General features: G+C 39.9%; 1 protein-coding gene across 5 annotated transcripts in view; it reads right to left on the bottom strand.

Moving 5' to 3' along the window:
* Positions 1 to 21,929, bottom strand: part of SIDT1 (SID1 transmembrane family member 1) — an 88,087-nt gene that overhangs the window by 43,127 nt on the left and 23,031 nt on the right. For all 5 annotated transcript variants that reach the window (XM_074363694.1, XM_074363690.1, XM_074363686.1 and 2 more), the window contains exons 2-6: positions 15,320 to 15,441; positions 14,146 to 14,316; positions 4,372 to 4,417; positions 1,109 to 1,210; positions 407 to 490 (exon numbers count right to left, since the gene is read on the bottom strand). In XM_074363694.1, coding sequence (XP_074219795.1) covers positions 407 to 490; positions 1,109 to 1,210; positions 4,372 to 4,417; positions 14,146 to 14,316; positions 15,320 to 15,441 — 525 coding nt within the window. The remainder of the gene's footprint in view (positions 1 to 406; positions 491 to 1,108; positions 1,211 to 4,371; positions 4,418 to 14,145; positions 14,317 to 15,319; positions 15,442 to 21,929) is intronic.

The raw sequence follows: 21,929 nt of genomic DNA, 5'->3' as shown, positions 1-21,929 counted from the left end.
GAATATGTGTTTTTTTTCATTGAAATATAGTTGATTTACATTATTGTGTCAGTAGAATGTGCTTAATTGCTTTAAATGGATCTGATAAACTTTACCCTAAATTGGCATCCCCTGTTGAGTAGATTGGAATCTTCTGCCCTCATCTCCCTAAGCAATCCGTCATATACATGTCCTGCTGCATCATAGGTTCCCAAGATTCCCCAAGGGGGGTGGGGCACCTGGCAGAGCAGCATTGTCCACCAACACCCAGGTGTAGCAATCTTTGTTTTAAAATTGATCAGAAAGGAAAGAGATTCAAGGCACACAGTGAATGGTAATCCCTTAGGTTTCTCTAAGTCCAGTAGGTAACCTGATTATAAAATGTGCATTATCATTGACAATAATGACCACAGAAGTGTTGTCTTACCTGTAGTGTGATGGCAGCTTTCTTGGTCATGGACTGATAGATACCATTAAATTCCACATTGTGGTCGAGATCGTACACCGGGCACTGTAACGTGCATAAGGCATAAAAAGCATCATTGATGTCATACTATACATACTAAACATACTATCTGGATCACAGAGGAGGGGTCCTTACTGAGCCAGAAACCATCAAGAGTTTTCTCCCAGAACAGTCATAAAAGAGTCTTCCTAAAACTTGATGCCATGTTCTCTAAAATCAAGGTCACTTTATATCAAAGAGAACTTAAGAGATTGTCTTAAAGTATATCATACTTTCTCCACTTTTTACTAACACCTTACAAGGCAGAAAGGGCTTAATGACACAATAAAAATTTTAAAACATAGAACTACAGTAGGCTTCTGTTTTTCTTGTGCCGCCCACTTGGTCTTCCTTGTTCTTCGTCATGATGCTTCTTCCCTCCCTCCCTCCCTTCCTTCCTTTATCTATTTTGGTGAAGCGTCAGCTATTCTCTATCTCCCCAGATCAATGGCCACAAACATAGACTGCCCACTTGTGTGCACAAGATGTTTTTATCACTTAGCAGTTTTGTCAGAGATACATACTAGGAGGATGACATGGCGCTCACCCTTTGCTCTCCTTTATCCTTTATCCTTGACGATATAATGCTCCAAATTGGAAGGGGGACGAGTTACTAAGACTCACCATGATATTCTGGACTGAGACAACGGAACATGGATAAGCCACTTCAGACATGACTTTAATGATAACTGAATCCACATCTTCAGGAAATTTGTATAGAAAATACTGAGAATGAGGAAAAGAAAGACAAGACTTGTTAATGTTAAGAAATGTTTACAATCACGAACTCAAAACTGTTTTCACACGAGTAAGAGTAATATTGGGCACGAAGTTCAGCTGTGAATCTCAGTAAGCCTCCAGTGTTTCTGTCAGCCATTCATCTCTTGCATGTTGAGAAAAAGCTCTGTGCAGAGCTCAGACACTAGGAGTATAGCAGTGAACAAGGCAAAGTAGCCAGTTCATACAGTCTTGCCTTACCATTTTTATGGTCTTTTTTTCTCAACTGAACTTTGCTACATTTCATTCCAATTTAGATTTAAGAAGATTTCCCCCTCCCTCTGGGCAACCTTTTGAATTAGAGATATGTGAAATGTAACAGGAGACAAGGTTTGCCTCTGTGTGGTCAGTTTGAAATATGAAGCTCCACCTTGAAAAGCAGATAAGCCTGTTCTTCAACAATCTTAACCACCTTCCCATAGGCAAAAATTAGCACTGGTCCTACCCTTCCTCTAGACTTCTTTTTTTTGCCAAAGAATCTATTTTCTGGCTGGAATATAATGAGATGACATTTAGACTCAAGAGACCAGCCCTTACATCTATGCCCCTGAAATATGTTCACAATTTTGGGCAGGCTGAGAAAAGTATTGAAAAGTATTTCTCATGTATCACCAGAATAAGGAAACATTTATAATAGGGATTATACTAATTATATACTTATATTATAAATCCACTGAAAAAATTTATTAACTCTGAGTTTTAAAGATGTTACTAACAATGAAGGAAGGGGACTTCTGCCCAATAATTACAAATATGGTAACAGGCTGACAAGCTCGACATGAAATACGTGATGAAGATTTTGAGGAAACCAGATGAAACAAGCCCCTATCCTAGGACTTTAATAAATTTACCACATTAAAGGAGAGGCAAAACATGGTAAACTTAATTTTGCTTTCCAACATCCTCTTTATTAACCTTATTCTGAGAACCAGAGCAATAAAAATAGAACTTTTTCAATAACCCAAAGCCTTCTGATAGGGAAAAAATAATCTCAAGATTAAAGAGTGTCATCAACGCTGCTGTCTGGAAGTCTGTTCATGCCTCGTAGCAGATGGCAGCGACACTCGCAAGAACCCGCTGCATTTTGTGCTTTCAGTTTGGAGCTTGATTCAAATACATATAATACAGGGCTCTTCTGAAGGTGAATACTCTGTAATTCCCCACAGGTATTCTTGGTTCTTAGGGAAGCCATACTTTGTGACTCAAAAGCATTATTATGGTTACTATTAGCAATAATGAACATCATATATATTCAGATATGGTTTTGTGCAAAGAGTAGACATCTACTGAAACTTTATCTATATGCCAAAGTATTATCAATCTTCTTTATCTCTAAATTACCATAACCCTCCCCACCAAATAAACCCCTTGCCTTGATAATTACCAGAAAGAAGCAAATGACAAAGATGCAAAGCAATGTCTGGAATTTAGGCTGAAAATCACCATCTTAAACCCTGATTACCTACCCAGTTTCTGTGACCTGCTTCTCTCTACAGGAATAGAGGCAGACAGTGGTGATGCAGATTGTCTGAGTATGTGCAAGAGTTTGGGTGAGTTTATAGGAACAGAAAATTTTTCCTACAATTGAAGAGGGTATAAAAATATAGGCCAAAATGGGAACAGTTACAAGTAAAGTAAGACCTTCATAGATGTCAAAGAACTTCTATTTTGTTTCATTAATTTGTTCTAAGTATATTTTACTCCAGTTTGGGGTTTATATATAAGTTATTTAGGCTTTAATATTTAATACTTTTTTAATACAAAGAAGCTATGATACATAGTCATCACTGATTTTCAGTCTACAAACTGAAAGTACGTTACAACATTCAGTACATCATATTGTCTATAGGTCTGTGCAGGACTATTATACTGTACTGTTTCTGCAGTTGGGGTGCAGGTCGCTCCCGCCCGGCTTCTAGATATCTCCCATTGCACTTAGCAATGAGTGCTTTCAAATATTTCATATTTTAAGTGGCCAGTAACTTTGAAGGCAACGGACTGTGGACCTGGAGTCCTCTTCTGTCACTGGGTGGCAGTATTTATGCACTGTGGAGGCTTTCGCTGGTGGGAAATTTAACTCTGAAAGGGTGTGTGGGAGTCGGCTCATGCAGGTTTGGGGAGCTGATCGTGCACATCAGTCCCCAACTCAGTGTTCAGTGACTTGGCGCTGGCAGCCTGATACCGGCCATGGTGGAGGTATTTACACTGCAGAAATGGGCAAACGCTACAAATCAGGGCTTTCTCTCTGAGAACCCGTTGTTAAATATTTACCAGCTCACAAGTGGTTGTAATAGATTTATAACAGTGTCCATATAATATGTTAATCCCAGTTTTAGCATATCCAAAGCAAAAAATAAGTAGCCAAAGCTGCAGCCTACAGAATTTACAATAAATATCAAGACATTAAATAAATGTGTTTTAAGCTTGCTTTTGCATAGACTTTACTCTTTCAGAAGCTATGAAAGGAAAAAGGAAGGTAACTAGAAGTGTCATTAGAAAAGCAGCCTGAATCAATCAAAATTTTCATCTATTTATTCTATTTATGATTATAGTCTAATGGAGAACACAACACAAATATCAATTCTTCTAATAATTTTTATTATTAGACATTCCTATTCTTTCTTTATTACATAAAAAACTAATTTATTTTACCCATAACACTGTAGAAATGAAAATCTGTCTTACTTTTATTGTATTTCCAGATCAACTGACTATTTGTGTATCTGTTTAGTGGTGACCTTCCACTCCCTGTCCCCTACCCCCATCCAGATTATAAGGTCCGTGAAGGCAGCAGTTGCATCTCTCTCTTCTTCACCTTCCATCCCTGGCACCTAGTGCTTGGTACATAGTAGGCTCACAATTTGATGAATGAAGGTTGAGCCCAGGAACATCTGCAGACAAATGTCATGCCTCCTATTTCACACCAATTCAGGTGATAAGGTTAAATACTGTGTCTAACATCCCAGTTACATGAACAACATTCCAAAATTACAAATATAGCTCAAGTTGTGAAAGATTAAGGGCAACACCACATGCTGATTCTGTTACCATGGTTTCTTTGGGTAACACCAACAGGTGGAATTATGATAACTTTGAAACCCTTCACTTACCTGAGGTTGAGAGGGGCTGGCAGTGAAGTGAAAGGCAACATTTGTCCTGAGAAGTGCAAGGGGGAGAGGGAAAGAGGGAAAGTGAGAGAAAAGCAGAAGTTAGCGAGCAAAAATTATTTATTTAAAAGGATGCTATCTTAAACTAGATGCAAGTACAGCCCTACCATTTGTGAAGGGAATTCTGGGTCCATAAAAGTGACAAGTACACTGCATTGGAACTTGGTGGTTTCAATTCTCAAGAATGATCAAACTGGGGAAGGGATCAATTTTATGTCTTTATATACCCATGAAGTTATACCTATACAAGTAAGTACTTGTTTGCTTTTGTAGACACTTTTGTCTTTGGATTCTCTTAAGATTTTACAATCAAGCACAGAGTTTAGGTGTCAGAAGTGGGTTGAATGAGAGAGGAAAAGAGGGCTTGAGGTCCTTTTACATAATTCAGATAGCACTTCAAAATAATTCTGATGCCTTCATGGCAAAAGATCGTTTTTTAAAAAAATGTGGTGTCTAGATAATCACCACGGAAGGGTCCCTAGGAATAGGAGCAAGCTCTTCCTGCCCCTGGTCACCCCCAAATTGTCTCCATTTCCATCCAAGATTGTGTCTCTTGGGGCTAGGCATTACCTTCTAAGACCCTTCTTAAAATGCACATGCCACCAAAAGAATATAATGAAGTTACTTTCTCTCCAATTATTAATTTGCTGTGAATTATTTTATTAGATATTTCCATTCTTCTGGGAAAGACAGCAGTGAGCCAGCACTGGGAAAAGGAGAGTGTGAGGAGCGTGTGGGACGCAGACATCTGTAGCCTAGGGTGCGGTTGGAAGGAACGTATGTGAAGCAGTTCAAGAGGCCGGAAAACACAGTGACAGATTTGGTCTCCTCTATAGTCACATGAGGGCTGCTTTTAGGCTTTTGTTCTCTCTGGTTCTTGCCTCACCTTTAGTTACGAAGATCACTCTTACATGCCCACTGCCCTCTCAATGCCTGCATCTGGGGAATGGCATGACCCCAGCCCTCCAGGGTGGCCTGCATTTCTGGGAACCTGAACTTGAACTTCTCCTGGGCCCCCTCCGCAGCTTCACCCCTTGATTCACTCTAAAGAGTCTTTCTTTCCATTCCTAATTTTCCTTTTATAGAAATTAAACAGTTTAACAAATTTTTATTAAAGATTCCTTTAGAAATGGCGTGCCAAGATATTTAAGTAGGAAGTTTGTAATTGGAGGTGCTGTTTAGAAGTCATAAAATTTGAGCACTATTTCTAAAGGTAATGACAATTTAGGCTGTCAGCAGACTAGGCTTAGAATTTAGCAATGGGTGCAATGTTTATATATCCACTCTCAGCAGAAATCATCATCAGAGTCAAGGATTGGTTCTGCTGAAGCACGGTTATTAACACTTGGCCTAAAGTCACCTAAAGAAGCCAAAGTCGACGTCCAATCCAGTTGTGTGTGTGCTCCCGAGATTCCGCAGCCAAAGTCAGGCCCTGAGGTGCTGTGTGTGGCTCTCAGCAGTGTGGGGAGTGTCATCTCCTGTTACCAGGGCGACACGGGGCCCTCAATTCTGTTCGTTGCCAGGTCAGGGGAAAGAAGGGGATGCTGATTTTCTTGGCTAGCAACAGACAGCTTGAGATTTCCAGAAGCAAAGAGTTTTCTTTGGCCAAACATTTGTTTTTAAATTCTCCCCTGTCATTTGAATTCCTGTTGTAACATTGAATGTATGGACATCAATATGAATTTTCTGTTTTTTTTCCCCTTATTCTTTATGTTTTATTCACTAGTACAACACATGCAGACTTTGAAAACACATTCTTTTAAGACTATCACACTGAAGTCTTCTCTTTCTCATGGAGTCAACAGTGTGTAAAATCAACACAGTGTCTGTTGCAGATGAAAGGCTCTGCTTCCTTCCCTCTGGGCCTTGACAGAGGTGGGGGAGGTTTATTTTATCAGGGGTCATTAGCCAACAGAGCAAATCTAACTGAGACACATGTATACCTTTAGTTTTAGAGAAAGAAGTAGAAAAAAATTCAACTTGTTTAAAAAAAATTAAGCACAGGAAACAAATGTTTATTTAATAAATAAGAAAGCCTAAAAGCTGACTTTGTGTCCTCCTGCTGGCTAGCTGGAGGGAGAGGGAAAGAGGAAAGGAACAGAGGGCAAGAGAGATGGGTGTGCAAGTAAGGGATGCAGGAGGAGAAGAAGGAGAGGGGCCCATAGGGAGGCAGCGCAGAAATATATACAGGCGGGTAATAAAGCCCAAGAAAAAGGAAAGGGGGATGGGAAGCAGTAGTAAGTGGAAACACAGGCAGAGACCAAAGCTAAGTCATTTTTGAGGTGAGGACCAGAGAGGACTGTGAGATTCAGAGCATCGTATTCATCTTACAATAGCAAAGCCCCCCCCCACTGAGCACAGTGGCCGTTCAAAACCCTTTGTTTGTTGAGGGAAATTACACCAGATTGTGCACTTGGACTGTGGACTTCAGGGTATCATTTCCTGTTATCTCCTTACTGCCTGCCATCTGTCATGAACTGCCTTTGCTTATCCCAAATCTTCCACCAACCCTCCATCACCTGTACCCCTCCACCTCATTGCTCTGGTCCAAGTATGAACTCTGCATGTGCTAAATACTGACCTTTCTTCCCTTCTCTGGGACTTTGATTCTACAAAAACCCAACTCTCCTATAAATTTTATCTGCCTTTCTACCCCTTGGTTTAGAAATATACTCTAGTCTCAACCATTTTCAAAGTAAATAACCAACAAAAATAGCCCAACAAAAATTCCCCTCTTTTCCCTAATTTCCCTCCTTTGATGTTCTATAGCCTCCCTCTCCTTCACAGACCAGCCTGGTAAAAGAGTACTCTGCTCTCATCTCTCATTCATTCTTTCCCTGCCATCCCCCTGAGGCTGCCAGTCACCTTCTAATGGCTAAATCCAGTGACTTAATCCTTATCTCTCTTTACCTCTCTGTGACAGTGACATTTGACACTGACAACCACTCCCTCGTCTTGGAACTCTTTCTTCCCGTGGGCTCTGAGACACCTGATTTCCTGGGTTTCTCCTACACATCTGGCTATGCTGACTCAATTTCTTCCAAGAATTCCTGCTTCTCAGACCATCCCTTAACTGAGAATGTGACCTGCAGTGATATTCTTGATCTCATTTTCCATCACCACATACATTTTCATTCCTATATGTATAGTTATATATATTAAATTGCCATTAAAGTCATACACACACACACACACACACACACACACTTCAGTTGTCAAGAAAACCACACCAATTCCAGTGAACCTCAAGCCTCCATGTTCAGCCCAGGGCTGTCTCCTGAGCTCCAGTCACAGAAGAGTGATTATCTGCTGGGCTTCTGCACTTGACTGTCCCTCAAGAACCTCAAACTCCATATGATCAAAGTGGAATGTATTATCTTCTCCCTAACCCTGACCTGCTACGTCTCTTAGTAAGTCATTAGATGACTAACGACATCATTGTTAGAGTCATCTTGGACTCCCTGTTTTTTTAATCAACTTCCACATTTGATTGCTCACCAAGTCTTAAAGATTCTATTAGTATAATAGTAACCTGGATACACGTGCTTCCACCTGAAGCACCTCTTTGCTCAATAGAGCATCCAATAAGAAAAAAAAATTGAAAAGTAATGTAAATCATTACTGTAGTCTACCCCCCAAATACTAAAGAGTGATTACATAATATGACACATAGCAAAATGTTATAAAAGCCTTTTCACTCATCCATTTTCTAAAAAATCTCTACTTTTCACAGCATAGTAGCTGAGCTATCGCACTCAAAACTCTCTCTCAAAACAAAGTGTCAAGATCTTCACTTAGTAGGCTAGAGGAGGGTTGAAGGCTGCAAGTACTCTTGTGGGACTGTATTTTTGATTCTGCTGCATATATTTTTTGAATTACTAAATTATCCCCATGTGTGTATTTGCCTCTTCTCTCTCCAGTTCATCTTCCACATGGTCACTAAAGTCATCTCTAAAAATCAAATCTGTTCATGATATTCTGTTGCTTAAAATCCTTTAGTGGCTCCCATGATCTAAAAGGTGAAGTCTAAACTCCCTGGTGCAGCATACAAGATCTCAGAGATCAAGGGCTGAGTACTGCCTGTCTCTCCCCTTATCTCGGGTAACTCCGCCTCAGGCATCGCGTGGCCCAGCCTTCTTAAAGCATTTCTACTCAGCCGGCTCTCTGTAACTCAGCTCTCTCTCCTGATCGTCATGCTGGTATATGTTCAATACTCTGCTGGGCATCTGCACAAGTTCAACATGTCCCAAAGTGAACTGATCTCTTCCTCCCCTCCTCAAAATTCTCATCTTTTAGTGGCACCGCCATCGACAAATTAGAAGGTCATCTTTGACTCTCCCGTTTCTCTTGCTCCTCGTATCCAATCAAGTTTTGTCAATTTCACCTCCAAATTCTTCGACTCATCTCATTATTTATCTTGACCACTGCATCACCTTCTAATTTCTCTGCGTCTGGTCTTGTCCCCTTCGAATCCATCCTCCACACAATTGTCACAATTTAGACAACTATCTGCATTTCTTAACAGCCCTTCCAAGCTCCTCTCACCCCAGGATCAGGTGCCTGCCAGTCCCTACAGCCTCCTGCCCTTCCCTGTCTGCAACGTCACACTCTGCAGCACTGAACACCAGGGCAGTGGGGTCTGGGAAAAGGAGCGGTGGCAGAGCTGGTGTATGTGTATGTGGAGGCAGGTAGGGGAGAGTTAAGATGGCAAGGAGTAATGCTTTAAGGCAGAGTTTTATTTTTTAAGCAGGATTTAAATAAATACTTCATGGAATTGAGAAACATATTTAGGGCAACAAAAATTAGGAGGACAATTTTCAACAGAAAATAGAAATAGCATGTTACAGTGGGAAGAGCACAGAACTGGAAGTCAGAAGGCAAATCTAGTCTTAATTTTGCCGTTTCATAGTTGTGTGTTTGGACAAATCATTTAACCTCTCAGGGCATGAGTTTGCTCACGTGTAAAAATGAAATGAGTGGATTTGATTTCCAAAGATCCTTCTGTTCTTAAGATTTATGATTCTAGAGAAAAAAAATCCCAGAATGTGTTTCATATACCTTCTACTCTGCTGCTGAAAAACATACAGCAAGGACTGCAACGTGAGGCCAGATCTCACCACAGCCCTCAGTTCTGGTCTGTTTACCATCATCCTCTGGATTTCTGGGTTTCCAGCAAGGCTTGTATAGGACAATCCAGAGCCAGGGAGGAAGAGACACAAAGATCTCAGTTACCATCTCTTCTCAGGCTTATCTTAGTCTCATAAAAGCCCTGGTAACTGTGCATTTTGAAATTCTCTAAATGTCTGGTTGCTGAGGTCAAGTCACATTGTGAGAGATGGAAACAGAAGACAACATGAGGGAATAGATTTGCAGTTTCACCACACGCATCTCATTCACTAACACTCGCACAGAGTTGTGACCTTATGACTTCAGTGTCACAGAATTCAGTTCTCCAAAGGGTCTAATTAGCCTCACAGATACCAGCCCTAGAATTCAAGTACACTGCTCCCAGGTGACAGTGACAGGTCAGATACAGAGACCAATTAGTAAAGCTAAGGCTTCTCTGAAGTTCAGTCTGCACTTCAGAGCAGTAATGTGCTGCTACCTCCTTCAAGTTACAAGCACAAATTCCCACATTATTTAATATCATAAACAAATTTACTATTAAAACAAACATAAGCACCATATGTAGAAACTGCTCAAATGTACTTGTTCTTAACTCTGGCTGCAGATTAAAATCACCTGGGAACTTAAAAAATATATATTCTATAATGCTCAAACCTCCCTCCTAGAGACTTCGATTTAATTGATCTTTTTCTGTCTTTTTCTTCTGGTGGGTGGGGGGATTCTTTGCTCTTGAAGTTATCATGTCACTTTTTTCTACACCAAAATTAATGGAGTGACTTGGAAAAAATGCTGTAACTACTTCTCCATCTTTCTGATCTTTCATTAATCCACCTGTCCATCTAAGGGTATATACTGTCAAGGGCTGTAGAGAAGACCAAGACAGATATTTGATTCCTATTAGCAACTCCACTGGCTACAGACTTCAGAATAAATTGCTTTATAAAATTTGAGGAATGCTTTGTACCAGAACAGAAAATTCTGATATGGAAAACAAGCTGCAAAAAAGTAGCATATAAATATTTTTAAATATTCTGATTCTTCAAAAAGTAACTTTTTTACTGAAGTGTAACAAACATCTAGAAAAGTTAGGGAGTTGGTTCTTGGACACAAGTCCACCTTCTCCCCAGTTGCCAGCCTCCTGAATAAAGCACCTTTCTTTCCAACCAAAAAAAAATGCAAAAATCGTAAGTATATATCTAAATGAATTCTCACCAAGTCAGCATAATCATGCACCTCTTCTTTCTTGCTGAAAAGTATCACTGTCCTAACTTCTAATATTACAAAATAGTTTCACTTGTTTTTAAACTTTATGTAAATGCAATCAAACAGTATGTATTTCTTTTGTCTGGCTTCTTTTGCTCAGCATTGTATTTGTGAGATTTATTGTTGTTAGGGACTGCAGTAGTTTGTTCATTTATATTATTGTGTGGTATTCCATTGAATGAATAGCACAATTTTATATCTAGGAGTTGGGTATATAACTAGAGTGGAACTACATTGTTGGTTCTTTCAAAGTGTAGCAATTTGGGAAGCGCAGTGGGATCTCATTATAGGTTTAATTTGCATTTCTGATAGCTAATGAAGTTGTGTTTTTGGACCATTTGGATAACTTCTTTTGTGAAGTGTCTGTTCAAGTCTCTTTTCCATGGGCAAGCCATTTTAATTTTTTTTTTACACAGGTACAAAAATAATACTAGATATTTCAAATAACTGATTTGCGGTTTAGTTGATTTTGTCCATTGTCAATCTGTTCTATGTTTCATTGTTTTGTGCTTTTATTTTAGTACTTCCTTCTACCTTCTTTGAATTTTATTTTCAGTTCTCCAACTTCTTGAAATGGTTACTTAACACCTTGATTTTGAGTCATTCTTCTTTCCTTACATATACATTTGAAAGCTACAGGTTTTTCTCTAAGCTGTGCTTTATTTGCATCTCAGAAGCTTGGATATTTTCATTATCATTTGTTTAAAACATTTTCTAATTTTAATTTTGATTTCTTTGACTCATAAGTTATTTAGAAGTAGACTACTTAACTTCCAAACCCTTGGGGATTTTCTAGATACCAATTTGTAGTTGATTTCTATCTGAATTCCATATACAAGGATTTCAGTCCTTTGAAATATATCAAGACATGCACGAGAGCTTGGCAATTTTGGTAAAGGTTGCATCTACACTTAAAATGTTTAGGCATTCTATCATATTGAGATACAGTTTTCAAAATACATTAATTAGCTCAAGTTCATTAATTATGTTTCTTAGAGGGCCAGAATGTCTCCATCCCAACTACTCAGTTTTGGCATTGTAGTGTGAAAGCAGCCAGAGACAATATGTAAATGAATGGGTAGGGCTGTTTTCCAATAAAACTTTATTTATAAAAACCAGTGGCCAGTCTGTGGACCATAGTTTGCCAATGTCTGTTCTAATTACTGTATACTGTTATTCCTCATTTTTCAAAAATTTGCTCTATGCCACTTCTCTAGTTAGTACCTGCTTTCACTAACCAAAAGAAATCTGGAGAGTTTTGCTTTTACGAAAAAAGGTGAAAAGTAAAAACAGTACTCAGCGTTTGTTTTGCAGTGTGCACTCTGAGCAGTGATAGTGGAACTATACTCAGCATCTACGCACCAAAGCTGCCATACCTTTGAACTGTGTCTGTGAGCATCTGTGCTTTTTCTCAATTTATTTTATGCATCCATTAGAAAGGTGTATCCTAAGGGAATTGCTTCTTTGCTTTATGCCAGTCAGCTTGTAAAAGGTTTGATAGAAATGCTCTACTTTCACATAGTGGGGGAATCTTGTATGTATATTTTAAAATTTGGCCCACTATTCTATTAGCTACGAAGTCTTTAACAGAGACGATGGATTTGTCTAGTTCTTTTTATTCTGCAATTTTGCTTTACATATTTTAAGTGACATTATGGGGTACATACAAATTTGGAATTTAAATTTGTCCTCTTGGTAAATGATTCTTTTAAAGATATGAAATACCTCTCTATATCCAGTAATGCACCTTGAATTAAGAAATATCTTGTATAATATGACATACTGCACCAACTTTCTTTTGGTTAGTATTAGAGTGTGGTATTTCTTTTACTATCCTTTTATTTACATTTATACATTCTTTTTAAAAGATTGTACTCTTGTAAGCAACATATATTTAGTATTTTTTTTCTGAATCTCATTTGACATTCTTTGTCTTTTACTTGGCATATTTGAGTCCATTTGTATTACACACACACACACATATGTGTGTGTGTGTGTGTGTGTGTATAAATATATATATAAATATATATATTTAATGGGTAAATATAAACATTGATTCCCCATCTGAGATTCTTCTGTCTCTGTCCCAGAGTTCTAGTGAGAGGTCCAGGTCACAAGACTGTTTTCTCAAGTATATTTTCTGCTCCTAAGATCGCCACAATTTTGCCTCAGAAAACCTATTTGTTCCACTGAAGCTGAGTCTGGCCTTGCACCCAACTGGGTGCCAGCCTCAACTCTGAGCAGGGTCCAGACTCATATTCTCCAAAATTCTTGCCCATAAGAAGCCAGAGCTACAGAAGAATAGGTGATACTGGGGACAGGAGCCAAGAGCTTGCCTGTTTTTTCTTATTGATTTCTAGGGGCTCTGTATATATTCTGCATATGAGCCCTTTGTCAGTTATGTGTGTTGGAAATATATTCTCTTGTCCATGGCTTGTCTTTTTGTTCTCTTAATGATACCTTTTGATGAGTAAAAATCCCAATTTTCATATAACCATTTAACAATACATCTTTTAAAAATTTATTTAAAATACAGAGAGGGGAGGAAATGGTTTGAACTCTTGAGAAGGCTTAGAGTAGGACAGGACTGGAAACTCCCTGAATTTTCTGGCCCTTATGAAGGAATAACCTTAGCCTCTCTGTTCACATTTTCACACAGATTTATGCAATATTTTATAGGAATAACGTAGATTCTTTAGAGACCATGCCCTCAACTGAACTTTATTATACTCCATGTCTAATATAAACAATTTGAGATGCTGTATCCCAACTGATTTGATTTCAAGGATGGAAGTGCAAGGAGGAGGGAATAGTCATTAGTTTTTGCACAAAGGACAAAGCCGTATAACGATATTACTTTCAACCTATGAACATTCCTAACCGGAAGGAGAAAACTTCCAGTTCCTTAGTATTAATGATAAAAAATAAAAAATAGCTTAAGATCTTCCTTCAGAAGAGTGGCACTGGTGAGTAACACAAAAGCACCCGTCACCAATGCCTCTTGCTTGGACGACGGAGAAGACAGGGCCCTGACAGAGAGGACAGGGCCCTCACAGACCCTGGGAAACAGATACACCTCTGAGGTCAGACACCCTTCCCCTCTCCTCCAGCCCCCTGCTGCCTCCCCACTGCACGGAGTAAGGCCCTGCCGCCCAGCTGGGAGCAGCAGCATTCAGAACGTGCTAAGACAATATGCTACGCGGATGAATTCCTTCTTGAGAGTTGATCTGGAAAGAAGGTAGGAAGCAAGGCAGCTGAAGTGCGCATGCGCAAGCGCAGGACGTGCTGACAAGCGAACAGAGAAAAGCTGCAAGGAGTCCCGCTTACTGCAGCTGGAAGTGCTTGATCCTGGTAACCAGCAGTTTGTAGTGGGCACCCAGGGGCGCCATGGATGCTACATCCACAAAGATCAGTTGCTCCAGAGGTCCTGTCTCGTTGGTTGCTTCCGAGGGACACAAGGTGCGGCTCACTTCCTGGTAGCTGTAGCTCCTCTGGTATCTGCAGCAGCCAAACGAGGGTAAAACCAGCCAGAAGTAGAAAGAGACTCCATGAACAAGCAGGGAAAGAAACACCTCACTTCACTTCTCCCTAAATTTCATTTCAAGTCCTTACATTTAAAATTTCATACTGGACTTACTGATAGTAATTGCAGAGCTAGTGTGTTTGGCACAGGGTTGTGTGGCGTGGTAACAGGGATGAGAGGACTGTTGAGTGCTGGCCAGTTCACTTAGGCTGTGAACACGCCAAACCATCCTTCTAATTAAATCAGGAAAAAATACCGGATTTTGAAGGGGAAACTCTTCCGATAAAACAACCAGTTGATTTCCTTTTCCCACTCTTCAAGGTTTTTCTAAATGAACGTAAAGTAAGCCCCAGAGTCCAAGTCAAGGCTATCAGAGTATTTCAATCTTCAAACTCCTCAACCTCCAAAAATGATTAAACACTGTACTATGTGCCCATGTCTGCATGCCTTCTGGGTTTGCTCTTACTAGTGCTCTAGTGACTTGGAGAGTTTTCCCTGCAAAAATATAAACTCCAGTAGGCAGGGACTTTGTTGTTGTTTTCCACTACTGTGTCCCCAGCATCTGGCACTTGGTAGTGCTCAATAAATATTACAAGATAAAGAAAGCACACGTGGTAAACATTGTAAAGAATGGGGGAGGTGTTACTCCTTTAAGTTGAGTATGACTTAAATACTCAGTGGATGACCCACTAACCAACCAAGAACAACAGAACATTCTGGATAGTATTAAAATGCTAAGTGTTCTTCCAGATGCTACAAATCTAGGCAGAGTGCTTATGGGCACCTCAAAGAAGACAGAAACAAAACAGAGCTGAGCAGGTTGGGGGCATGCACCATGACCACTGTTTGCACTTAGCATGCATAATATGTCCGCATTCCGAATGTCTGGTTTCTCCTCATTAAGGAAAAAACCAATTAAGGTCTAGGATGTTGAAAGAAAACAAGTGTAATGAAGTTGTTGGGGAAAGATCCACTTACAGTCCTTGGAAAAGCAGAGGAACCTGCCAGGACAGCACCCCTTTCTGCTGGCGAACCACGACCAGGACCGGGTAGTCGAGGTTCTCCGAGGAGCTGTTCACATACACCCGCACAGCGTTCACCTGCAGCCGGGACAGAGAGCGGTAACACCAGTCACACACCCATGCACATGCATATACATCAAACATCGTGGCTGCCATCTGAAGCTCCGAAAAACTTTAATTTCTCACATTTGCTTCTGATCAATAAGATAAATAATCCAAATGCCCTCGCTGTCTTCTCCACATTCACGTTGTAACCACTGATGGTTTCAATAGTGATCGCACAACGAAATCATCAGGGGAGACTTAAAACTGATGTTGGTCCAACCCACCAAAATTCTGATTTAAGTGGTCTTGGGTGAAGCCAAATTATGGAGGCCTTAAATGCCGGGCCAAGAAGCTTGGACTGGGCAGTCAACACAAGATTACAAGAATAAGCCCAGGACAGAAAAAGGAGCGTAATGTGCTTCTCTTCTTATTTGAATGTAAATACTAAAGATGCAAATATCTTTATTAAAAAAAAACAAACCCCAAAACAAAAAAAGACCTGCAAGTGCCTCAACTGCTGACAAACTTTAATTCTGGTTTGGAAAATTATTCTGTGCTTCAAACCAAAATGTTAGTGTCACGTTTTATTAAAGCCCAGCAGATGGCCTGATGCTCCCCCAACAACAGATACCAGAGGGGATGAGTCGTCTTCTCTTTGCCCTATTCCAAGGCATAAATCAGTCCCTGAAACAAAATGCTGTTTTACACCAGCAGCCGCATGGCTCCTTCTGAATACATATGTCATCCCAAGGACTGAACGCTACCACGGCTGTTTAAAAGACAGGACATTGAACTGTGCCCCTGGATCTAGATGGTTTTGGTGTTTTCCTTCAGTTTTTATAATACCATGGGCAACACGGAAAGAACAATAGGAAAAAGGTGAAGTGTAAAAGAAAAAATTGATCTTTCTCATGATGTTTCTTTTCCCCCAATATACTAAAGCCTTAGTGTTCTCTCTCTTTTAAAATTTGCATTCTTTTTAATTGAAATATAGTCAGTTTATAATGTGTCAATTTCTGGAATACAGCATAATGTTTCAGTCATACATATACAAGAATGTTTTCACATTCTTTTTCATTATAGGTTACCACAAGATATTAATTATAGTTCCCTGTGCTATATAGTATAAACTTGTTTATCTATTTTCTATATAGTAATTAGTATTTGCAAATCGTGAACTCCCAATTTATCCCTTCCCACTCAAGCCTTAGTGTTCTCTTGAAAACACCTTTATCAGGGGAAAGAAATGAAACAAGAAAAGCTTGCAGTTAAACCCTGGAGATCTATGACATGTTCAAGGTGAAAACTGAGAGGCAACAGAGCAGCATGGATGTCACAGATTATTACTGTGTGGGTCTCTGCTATCATTCTTGATTAAGCCACTTTGCTTTTTTAATGTAACAACGGTCCAGGAGTAATTTATTAATTTGATAAGAAGTGCTCACTCTTGACAGGAGCGCTTACTTGTGCCTACACTCTACATGCTACCATGGAAATTTTGCGGCAGCTGATCATTGCCAACACCCCATCTCTGGTGCAGATCTCTTTCCTAAGCTCTGGATGTTCCATGTGCACCTCAAACTCAGCCTGTCTGAAATGGAACCTATCACTTCCTTCACCCTCAACTTTAATTTCTTCTGGATTTCCTTGCTTGTTGAATGGTCTCAGCACACAGTCGTTCATCTGAGCCTGAGACCTGAGAGTCACCCTTGCTTCCTACTTCTTTAGCTTTCTCAGTCCATGGTCATCAGGTTCTGCCTCTTCTGCCTCCTTCATACTGTCCGTACCCTGACTCTCCCCTCCCTGACCTCGACATTCTCCTCATCCAGTCCCTTATCACCATCACCTCCTGACAGCACCTTATCTAGTCTTCTTAGCCCCAGGGCTATACCCCTCAGATGCCAGTTTCATCTTGGCATTTTCCTGCTGAAAAGGCCTTCAGGGGCTCTGGGAATTTTCAGATTTATTCCCAAAAGAATGAGAACAGGATTTTTATAAGAATATAAAATAGAATAATGAATCTACATGTACTTACCATCCAGCTTTAATGATTATTAACAAACATACCACTTTACTTCATTTCTACCTCCCATTTCCCACACATATCCTTTTTGGATTATTTTAAAGTAAATACCAAAGATCATACCATTTCATCTGTAAATCAGTCTATATCTCTAAGAGATAAGGCCTCCTCTTTTTAACATAGCACATTACCATGATCATACTTAATAAAGTTAATAACAATTCTTTAAAATTATCCAATATCCACATAGGGTTTGAATTTCTTCATTTGTTTCAAAAGTTGTGCTTTTTTTCAGTTTTTTTTAATTGGGGGGAGCAAACAAGATCCACAGATTGCATTTGGTTGATATGTATTTTGAGCATCTTTTAATCTAAAAGTAACCCTCCTTCCTTTTTTTCTGTTTTTGCATTTATTTGTTAAAGAAAGCAGTTCACAAAGGAGCAGTACAAACCTGAGGTACCCAGGCTCCACATTTTGCTGATTGCACTCTGTGGTGTCATTGAACAGGATCTTTTATCTCCTGTATTTCCTGTAGACAGGCAGTTAGAGCTAGAGGCTTGACTAGATTCACGTAACCACAGTTCTCAAACTTCTGCTTAGATTTCGAATTAGAGTCAAAGTTTTCACCACTCCAGGTTACTGAGGCCTATTTTTCTTCTAGTCATTTATGGCATCACATTTTTAATATTTAAATCTCTATTCCTTTGTAGTTAATACTAACATAGGTTATGAGGAATGATTTTTTTTTTCCACATGGCTCTCCAGTTGTCCCAACACCACCTATTAACAAGTCAATCTTTTCTCCACTGATCTGAATCCCTCCAGGCTCTTCTCCGTCACTGCCTCTTCCTCTAGTTTCTTTGTCTGCCAAGCCCCCAAAGCCCAGTTACTTGCTATTTCTCACAAGGGCACCATCCCCAGTAACTGGCCTTCTACTCTCCTCTTCATCCCTTCTTCCTTTTTGGGGAAGTCTTCCCTAATACTGCCCCATCCTACCAAATAAGTAGGTGTCCCTCCCTTGCGGGGAGCCCCATGTGGCCTCTGATTACCTCTATATTCTATGTTACTACCACTGTGAAATAATAGAAAAAAATAGGGTCTTTGCACCCAATTCCTGGCACAGAACTCCTAAAATCCTTGTAATTTCCTAAGTGATAAGAACACTAGGAGCATCTTTGGTTCTAATACTTGGTCTTTCCCCTGGCTCCTGACAGAGCTCCTAAATCCCTTGTAATTTCCTGGGTGATAGGAGTCTCTCTCATTCTAATGAAGAAACTTGTGGGCTCCTGGAGAACTTCACCATGAGAACTGGTCACCAGAAAGACCAAGCCATGATTAGAAGCATGGAGCTTTCAGCTCTACCTCCCATCCTCCAGGAAGGAGAGAGGGCTGGAGATTGAGTTAATGATTGGTCTTGCCTATGTGATGAAACCTCCATAAAAATTCCCCAGATACAAAGTTTGCAGAACGTCTGGGTTGGTGAATGCATCCACATGCCAGGAGTATGGAGCACCTCATGTCCATGGGGACAGAAGCTCCTGTGCTCGGGACACCTCTGGACCTTACCCTGTGCATCTCTTCCACATTGCACATCCTGAGTTATATCCTTTAATAATAGACCAGTAATCTAATAAGTGAATGTTTTCCTGAATTCTCTGAGATGCTCTAGCAAATTAAACAAACCTGGGGGGTGGGTCACAAGAACCTCCAATTTATAGATGGTTGGTCAGAGCATAGGTGACAATCTGGACTTGTAATGGGCATCTGAGGTAGCAGGTGGGCAGTCTTGTAGGACTGACCCCTTAACCTATGAGCTCTTATGTGAATACCAGGTAGACAGTGTCAGAACTGAATTCAATTGTAGGACATCCAGCCGGTGTCACAAAACTGCTTGATGTGTGGAAGACCCACACATCTGGTGTTGGAAGTATCGTGAGTGTGAGTAGAAGAGAACAGAAGATAGCTTTTCCTCTAGACAACTACAAAGCATTTTTTTTTTAATGTAGTCAAATTTATTCCTTTTTTCTTAGACTTTTCTTCCATGACTTTTTAAAACTGAGACATAGTTAACACACCACACAACCCATTCTTAAAGTGTAGAATGCAGAAGTTTTTAGTATATTCACAGAACTGTGCAATTATCACCACTACCTAATTCCAGAATATTTTCATCACCCCAAAAAGAAGCTCAGTACCCATTAGCACTCACACCTCATTCCCTCCTTCCCCAAAGCCTAATAAGCACTAATTTAATTTCTGTCTCTATGGATTTGCCTATTTCATATACATGGAATAATATAATATATGCTCTCTTGTATCTGGCTTATTTCACTTAGCATAATGTTTTCAAGGTTCTTCCATGTTGTAGCATGTGCTAATGCTTCATTTCTGTTTATTGCTGGTTTTCATGGGGGTTTTTTTGTTTGTTTTTGACAAGTGAGAAAAATTTATTGAAGCACATGTACATTTCAGGGGGTGGAGAACAAAGGAGCAAGTGACAGTCCAGGATCCCGAGTTAAGCCTTCCATTACAATATCAATCCACATTAAATAAACCTTTTTAAAACACTCTTCCATTCACTCACACGTGCATCGGAAACCACCAACGCCACCTTCAGTCCAGTAGCCTTAGAGGAAAGTCTGCTAGCACCTGACTTTCCTGAAAGGGACTTCTTCTCTGGTACAGACTCCTTTCACAAATGACTTTGTGTAAGATACAATAGTGAGAATACAAAGGTCAGTTTGGAACAGTGGGTTTCAGAAAATGGATGTTAGACCACTAGACCCTTCTTGGAAAGGTCTCAACCTGCCACACCCAGGTTTCATCTAGGTCAAGTTTTGAAATATTATTAGTAATAATATTCCAATTGTATAAATACACCACATTTGTTTATTCTTCAGTTGATGGAAATTTTGGTTGTGTCTCCTTTCGACTGTTACAAGCAATGCTGCTATGAACATTTGTTAACGAGTTTTTGTGTGAACATATGTTTTAAATTCTTTTGAGTGTTTACCTAGGAGTAGAATTGCTGGACGATGCTGTAACTCTTACATTTAACTTTCTGAGGGACTGCCAAAATGTCTTCCAAAAAGGTGCATCATTTTATATTCTAGCAATTTGCATTACCAGCAATGTGAAAGGTTCCAATTTCTCCACATCCTTGTCAGCACTTAGTACTGTCTGTCTTCTAGATTATAATCATCTTAGTGGGTGTGAAGTGTTGTCTCATTGTGGACCATACCATGTTCTAACTATTTACCTGCCTGGCTCTTCTGGGAAGCTGAAAAACATCACCTTTGGCATCCTTGGTGCTGGCAAAATTAATTAGCTTAGAAGCAGGCTCACTTTTGAGGTGCATAACACAAACACACGCCAGCATTGTACACATCACATGTGTTTAGAGCACACTTTCTCCAGCTTAAATCTATGGCAGTCAGAACCGAGGTAAAAACATCAGGAAAGCTGTGAACTAGGCCAGCTTCATCTTTAGCTTGTCTGCTTCCCTTTTCGTTACCTAGGCTGCAGCCTCCTCCTCCCTTCGTAGGTACTTAGTGCCAGAAGGGATTCCCCTCCATTTTTTCTTTTTCACACTTTACCCTAAGGCAGTGATTCTCAAATTTTAGTGTGCCTTTTAGCATTCAAATTCCTCAAGCCCACCCCCAGCATTTCTGATTTGGCAGATCAGGAATAAAACTTAAAAACAATGTGTTTCTCATAAGCTTGCTGGGGGATTCTGATGCACATGGATTGGAGCCCACACCTTGGAAGTACTGTTCCAAGAAACCATCGAGCGGATGGCCCCATTTGTCAGCAACTCGCCAAGGGCCCATTATTCCGAGATGCACAACCATGAGATCACCAACATCACTAGCACGTCTAGAGGCTGGTGGGGCTGGTGGGGCTGAAACTGGGCCAGCAGGAGGTAGGTGTTCTGGGAGAAGAGCAGAGCAGATGTGTCACTGTCATGGTTACTGCAGTCTGCTCTTTATCTCCACACCCTATTATTCCTGGTCTGGCTCTTGTAATCCACTTACTTTTTTATTATTTAATGATGATCTTACTAATTATAATTTTAAAACTCAGAGATACTCACATAATAATTTAAAAAAATACATTAGAGTAGGAGATAGAAAACACTGGGCAGTTTTTCAAAATGAGCAGATAATGCACCACCCCAGGAAAGGATAAAAAGTCCTGTTCAAATTTTGCTTTGCTTTTCCAGAGGCTAAATGCCACTGAGAAAGTTGGATTACATTTGCAGCCCTGAAGTAAACCATATGAAGGCAAAACTAAATGAAGGTATTGACAATGCATAATGGACTCTGACACCTTGTAACAGACCATTCTTAAGAGCCAAGATTTTTCCCCTCCTGTTGCTTTTTCCTGTTGTCATGACAATAAGAGCAATTTTATTATATATATATGTTGTTTTTTCCCTATGTTTACTACAAGCAGGGAATTGCATTATAACTAAGACAGAAGAATTATTGAAGTGCTC

Source organism: Camelus bactrianus, chromosome 1 (genome assembly GCF_048773025.1).
Source record: "Camelus bactrianus isolate YW-2024 breed Bactrian camel chromosome 1, ASM4877302v1, whole genome shotgun sequence".
Classification (NCBI taxonomy): Eukaryota; Metazoa; Chordata; class Mammalia; order Artiodactyla; family Camelidae; genus Camelus; species Camelus bactrianus.
This window is presented reverse-complemented; position numbering and strand designations above follow the sequence as displayed.